At 39.7% G+C, this 6,681-nt stretch overlaps 1 protein-coding gene across 3 annotated transcripts; it reads left to right on the top strand.

Moving 5' to 3' along the window:
• The first annotated feature begins 1,485 nt into the window (after positions 1-1,485).
• On the top strand, positions 1,486-6,679 carry lpar2a (lysophosphatidic acid receptor 2a). Of its 3 annotated transcripts, none has more exons than XM_047571103.1 (5): positions 1,486-1,656; positions 3,310-3,508; positions 3,967-4,710; positions 6,035-6,297; positions 6,460-6,679. In XM_047571103.1, the coding sequence occupies exons 1-5, from the start codon at positions 1,522-1,524 to the stop codon at positions 6,556-6,558; spliced, it is 1,440 nt and encodes a 479-aa protein (XP_047427059.1). In that variant the 5' UTR covers positions 1,486-1,521; the 3' UTR covers positions 6,559-6,679. The 3 variants fall into 3 exon arrangements, with proteins under 3 accessions (XP_047427059.1, XP_047427058.1, XP_047427060.1); XM_047571102.1 differs by having other exon boundaries at positions 3,946-4,710; XM_047571104.1 differs by lacking the exons at positions 1,486-1,656; positions 3,310-3,508 and adding an exon at positions 3,524-3,719.
• The last annotated feature ends 2 nt before the right edge of the window (positions 6,680-6,681 follow it).

Raw genomic sequence — 6,681 nt, 5'->3', positions numbered from 1 at the left:
TTCTCTCTTTTTCAGTCTTGTTTTGGTTGAACTACCTCTTGGAGTCATTTTCAATCCAGTTCTCAGCAGGGCAGAAGAAAAGGCAACAGAATAGTACTCCTAGTAAAAACTGGTATGGATGATGATAATGTATTATCAGTATCATCCATGCATATGTTAGCAATTGGATAAAAAAAAAGAACAGCACATCACGTGTGTGGTATTGCTAATGTTATAGTAATTAATTTACTGAGTGTATGCTAAATATGTACATGTTGGGCATTAGACACATACCCAGTACATTTCCGATTTTCATTTTGCATCTGCATCCCAAAAAATGTTTTTCAGCAACAGTATTCAGCAGAAAATATTATGGTTATGGTTTGCAGGTACAGAAGAGGCAGAAATAGCTACTGTTTAAATTAGATAATTTTGTCACAAAAAGTACAACACCACATTCTTCAGTAGGAAAACAAAATAGCATGAATCGACTGACCATAGTTTGTTTCTTGTGATTGTCGGTTACATTTGCACTAGGGTCAGATGTGTTTGAAATACTGTGAGCTTCTCTTCAGGCTGTCTTAACTTAGAAAGTATTAACGTGTTGATAATAGGTCACTGGAGTGTTGACAGCTTTCGTACACCCTCTTGTGGCCATAGTGGCGAATTACATACAAAATTGGTGGCTAGTGCACAGCTGATTTGCCATGAACGACAAGTAAATATAATCAATTAATTAATTATTATTCTTGCAATAAACCTCATTAGTAAATAAAGCACTTTCTTTATTGATTAACATATTCTTTACTAATTTTATTATTATTATTTTTATTTATTTATTCAATTCCAGTAATAATGACCTGCCCCCAGACTTGGACTGTCCCAGTGTGAGACTGTAACGGTAAACGTCTGTTCTTTCTGCTTACTAAAGGCTACACTGGTCGCATTCATGAATCTTTACAGCCCCCTGGTGGTCAAAGTACATATATAATTGAAGCATCGTCAAATTGACGTCAATGTGGTTTTTAAAGCACCAACACTTCCCGTAGTTCTTCAAAATAAAGTGATACGGCAGACTTTAATGATCCACGGGGGAAAGTTATTGATCATAGTAGCTTAACTGACACAAAAAAGATGAGCTGTTGTACAGCTGGACAGAATAAGGAATAAAGGAAGTTCTGTAGCAATCACTATAGCAGCGGAGCTGAATCCGTCTGCCGGAGAATGGTTATGTTACATGTTACATTTGCACTAGTGTTATCAATCATTCAGATGTGTTTGAAATTCTCTGAGCTTCTCTTCAAGCTGTCTTATTTTAAAAGTATTAACGTTTTGATAATAGGTCATCGGAGTATTTACCAGAGTCTGGCCAACCAGGGAATGGACTGTCTGAGCTATCCCGCTGTGCTCATTGGTTCTGAGCTGGTCATATGTTGCATGGGCGCCATGTTAGATACGCCTTACCAATATTCACTCATAGAAAAGCAGCAATAACAGAATAAAATTGGATTTTTGGTTAAAATATGTCACAGTGTTCAGCTTATGGCTCCAGCACAGGATCAGGAATACACGGGGAAACTCCATCGTTTCCTCAGTGAACAAAAACGGAGAGAGTTATGGGAGCAGAAGATTAAAAGGAAGAAGTGGATGCCAACTGATTTCTCCCTATTATGTGAGGTAAATGTCAATGTCTCTATTTGATGTTTGTTCAGATTTCATACAGGAAAAATAAAGTCATACCATGATTAATGTGAACCTTGATTTGAAAAATGCTCAACACCGCTTTACAGATGAATGAAGTTTGAAGTTAACCAAGCCTCATGCTAGCCTTATGCTAGCTAGTTATCTAGACTAAAGGCGTAGAAAAATAGCAGCTGCCGTCATATATACTGTGAAACTCATGTGTGCATGTAATTAATGTCCATGTAGATAGACAAATTTAATTGACACATAACTTTACCTTTAATTTTAACTATGAGTAACTTGAGTAATTTCAAACTTTTAACGGAGACGGATAAACAGGGAGACTGAGGAGGAGAATGTAAACACAGCTGTGTGACTGATGAGGTGATTGAGTTACAAAGCAATTTACAGGCTCATTTAAGATATTTAAAGTAAGTAGACCCTGGGATATTTAAGTGAGGGCCTTTTACATATTGACAGAGGTGGGCGATGTATCTAACATGGCGCCCATGATTTGTGTTGGCTAGACTGTCTTTAATATACGGCTGTAGTGTTACAACAGCTTTTTTACGCCCTCTTGTGGCCGTAGTGGAGAATTACACACAAAATTAATCAATTAAAAATTAATTTCTACTTCTCGCAATAAGCTTAATTCGTAAATAAAACGTTTTATTTTATGATTTAAAAAATCATACATTTATTTATTTATTTCCAACTGCAGTAATAATGATCTGCCCCCAGACTTCAGCTGGCCCTGTGCGGGACTGTAAGGAAGGTAAACTAGTGTTCCTTCTGTTTATTAAAGGCTACACGTTCATGAATCTTTACGCCCCCCTGATGGTCGAAATACACATATAACTCAAGCATCGTCAAAGTAACGCCAATGTAGCTTTTAAAACATACCAACACTTCTGGTAGTTTTTCAAAATAAAGCGATGCGAATGTAACTATCACTTGATAATGAGCCACAAAACTAGCATTTCGGTCCTACGATCTGTTCTTGGAACTCCCACTGCTAAGTCCAATATTTTAAAAAATCTCAAAAAACAACTATTGATTAAAATAATTACACTGCCGCGGAAATATTGTCGAAATTTCGAAGCATTCCAAACACGAAGTAACCACGACCGAGTGCAGTCACTACACTTTAACCGCATGTGTGTAATACTCAGCAGTTCCTGTATGAAAGTGTGCTCGGTTGGAAGAATTGTGTGAGCAGTTTTATTTTCCCTCGCAAACGCACAACATCCGCACAACTGACCATATTTTAGCATTACGCAATTTTTTTTGCGAGTGTTAATTCACGTTAGCTTAAAAATGCACCTGACCAAACTGGACTACGTTAGTACTGGACTTAAAACGTTTAAGGCATCGTTGTTTTGCATTTTGATGTGTTACAAGTTGAGTTAATTTAGCCTAAAATGTGCAAAAGAAAAAAAGGAAATCAAAAAAACAAAAAACAAAGTGGCTTTGCATTTTGGCTTTTTAGAGTTTCTATTCCCTATTTGAAATGATCATTATTGTTTGAGCCAAAGAGTGACTATGATTCACTTCCAATTTGGGCTGAGGCTGGGTGCGCAGTAAGCTACCTTGGGTTTTGTTCAGATTTGACAAGCGACTGTGTGTGTGTTCCGTCCGATTTTTCAGGGTGCGCGTGGATGCACCACTGCCACCTGTCCGCTGGTTCCAGCTGATTCGAGTGATGATGATTCAAGGAGGCGTCGACCTTTGGACGTGACACCACATGGAGAAACAAAAGTGAGACCAGTTTGTACTTTCAAGTGGCAGTTATGGTCCCCACTTTCACGCCGGGTCCTTCTGGATGGAGAAGATTCTAAAACGGGCAGTAGGTTTCAGAATACTTAACTTTCGGGTAGGACTTTGACCTAAAATATCAGTATCGGTATTTCGATGTAAACTGGCGCGGATTTAACGTCCCCGAAAACTGGTCGCTTTCTGACTGTTAAGTTCAGGGCAAATGTGTATTAAAAGATTAAAAGATTGACAAGGCATTAAAATAAAAAGTTAATCACGTCCTCCAAGAACATCCTTGAAACGTAAGTGACCTATTTCTTTCATTCTGATCGTTATCCATACAACTTCCTGGTCACGTCAAGCCACACTGGGTTACATTATAAACAGGTCACAGTTCAGTACTATAATACAGTATCACAAATAATATTTTTTTTTTGGCTTTTTATTGTTCAGTTTGTGAAAGTATATGAATCCCTGTGAATATCATATTAATTATTGGATGTTGCTTGCTGTTGTAAATATCTTCAGCTTTCTGCTTTGTGTCTGTAGTTATGGCCACAGACAGCAGTGCGTGCAACTACAGCCACAGTGTCATCTTCTTCTATGACCTGGTGGGGAAGAATGTCAGCGTGGACTGGAATATGCGGGACTTTGTGGTCATCGGAGTGGGCTTGACAGTATGTCTAATTGTGGTCTTGGCCAACTTGATGGTGATGATAGCCATCTTCATTAACCACCGCTTCCACTTCCCCATCTACTATCTCCTGGCAAATATGGCTGCAGCAGACCTTTTTGCAGGCATCGCTTACACCAACTTGATGTTGAACACAGGCCCCTGGACTAGAACGCTTACCAAGACGCAGTGGTACATCCGTGGTGCTTTGATTGACATCAGCCTAACGGCCTCTGTGGCAAACCTCCTAGCAGTTGCCGTGGAACGGCACCAGACCATCATGACTATGCAGCTGCACAGCACTATGACAAAGCGTCGTGTGGTGCTGCTGATAATCTGTATCTGGGCCTCGGGTATCATCATGGGCCTGGTGCCGTCGACATTTTGGAACTGTGAGTGTGATTTTGACGACTGCTCCACTGTCGCTCCCCTGTACAGCCGCCGCTTCCTCATATTCTGGGCAGTTTTCAACCTGCTCATTTTCTTCATCATGGTTGCCATGTACACTCGTATCTTCATCTATGTGAAATACCAGAGCCGCTACACGTCTCAACACACCTCAGAAATGCGACACAACCAGACTATCGTCAACCTGATGAAGACGATCTCCATGGTCCTCGGTGAGAAGTTGTTTGTGAGCTAGAGTCTCATTTTCCGTTCTTTATTTTTATTTCTGACAGAAAACTTTCTCGGTCTCGTTTCATTTCCTATTTCTAAGTGAACATCGAACATATGTGCAGGAATAGGTTTGAGGACCTTTTTTTTTTTAACAGGGACAATGGTATGATCAACCTGATATTAAAGAGGTGTCTTTAGCTCAGAATAAAATGTATACATTGAGACCGCTGTCAGGTTCCCCCCCATATATCAGCCAGTGATCAGTCATTTGTGGTATTGTGATTTATTTTATTTATTTTTTTTTACAATGTGTCTGAACATGGATGACTGAGGTGCACTTTTAAACTACATTTAGTCTATAAAGGGGCCAAACATAATTTAAATGTGACTTTTGAAAACAGGCTTCAAGTGTTTTGAAAGAATTCCAAACTGAAATATTTTAAAACATATTGAGTTTAAACCAAGCTACTTTTTCTACTTCAAATCCCTTAAGTTATTATTACTTTATAATCACAGATCCTTTAGTAAACATCTGTTGGATCCACAGTTCCATCTTCTCTTGCTGCCATCTAAATTGTATCCAAAGCAGTATACCTGGAACATACAAATAGGTTTAATGTGATGCATGGGAAGTTAAGGTCAGGCAGATGAGAACAATAATGTCTTTAAAGATGTCATGTTCTGCATTCATACAGTATTTCTAGATTTTTTTTCTTTGTTTACCCGTCACCATAGTGTGCGCACTCATCTCTACTGATAATATCTTTCTTCCAGTCAACAAACTCACTTTTCCCATCACAGAGTTCATCAACTTGGTGTTCAGGCTCCGTTTGTTGTTGGTTACGCCTTCTTTCTGGAACAGACCCTGTTGTTTATCTGCAGCCATGTTTGTATTTTTGTCAGGAAGACTTAAAAGCATTTCCCTGATTTCATACCGCCATTTTAACCGAAGAGGAACTGTCTGGATTGCGTCATCCACAAACCAGTTTTGCAGCTTTTATTGGTCTTTCTGTGAACGGCGGATGCATTATTGAATATAAATAAGTCTGACATGATCCATCATCCATGAAGCTGAGAGCTTCGCACGGCTCTGAGGTACCTTTCCACTGTCAGGCTGAAACTGAAACCCCTTATCACCTCAGTTTACCTTTTATTGCTCCCCTGACTCATCGACTAGAAGTAAACATGTTCCAAACAAGTTCATCGTCATTTTATGCAAGGTGTGGTTAGAGGTAGCTGTAATCTGGTATCACTTTACATTAGTGCTTTAATGGACAAAGTTCAGTTGAACTCTTCTGTCCTTGTCAACAATCTACATCTGTGCAGGAGCCTTTGTGTTGTGCTGGACGCCCGGCCTCGTGACTCTCTTGTTGGACGGACTGTTGGGTAAAGAAAGCCACGCCAACCGCTACGAGAAGTTCTGTCTGTTTATAGCCGAGTGCAACTCTCTGGTCAATCCTATCATCTATTCTCTGCGGGACAATGAGATGCGGAAGACGTTCAAGCGGATCCTGTGCTGTTTGTGTCAGAGAGGTGTTGATCAGCAGGAGCCTTCTACACACTTCCAGATTGACTCTCCACTGCCAGACGTATGCTGTTACATTTTACTTCTGACCTGTTAGTGCATGTACACATTTTCCACCACAAAGCATTTTATGCTCACTCATCTGACATGGATGCGGTTTATCTTCAGAATTCAAAATCTATCTTATTTCTTTGCTGCACTGCGCTCATTATTTTCTTGTCTACAGGAAACTGCTGGCTGTGTCGGGAAATCAGAGGATCAAGCTTTGTTCAAGCCTCGGGACACCAACAGTAAAGATGACAGCTGGTCAGTGCCCGAGGTGTGATGGCAGTTCAAAAATACCGTCATCTGCACAGGATGCATTCAATTTCTGTGACGCTCTCTCTTTCATGTTTGTTTTTTGAATTTGCATTAAAAAGGTTCTTAAGTATTTTCATTAGAGAAAATC

The sequence above is a fragment of the Mugil cephalus genome, chromosome 20, assembly GCF_022458985.1.
Source record: "Mugil cephalus isolate CIBA_MC_2020 chromosome 20, CIBA_Mcephalus_1.1, whole genome shotgun sequence".
Classification (NCBI taxonomy): domain Eukaryota; kingdom Metazoa; phylum Chordata; class Actinopteri; order Mugiliformes; family Mugilidae; genus Mugil; species Mugil cephalus.
The sequence above is the reverse complement of the archived record's forward strand: the minus strand, read 5'-3'. Positions and strand labels throughout refer to the sequence as shown.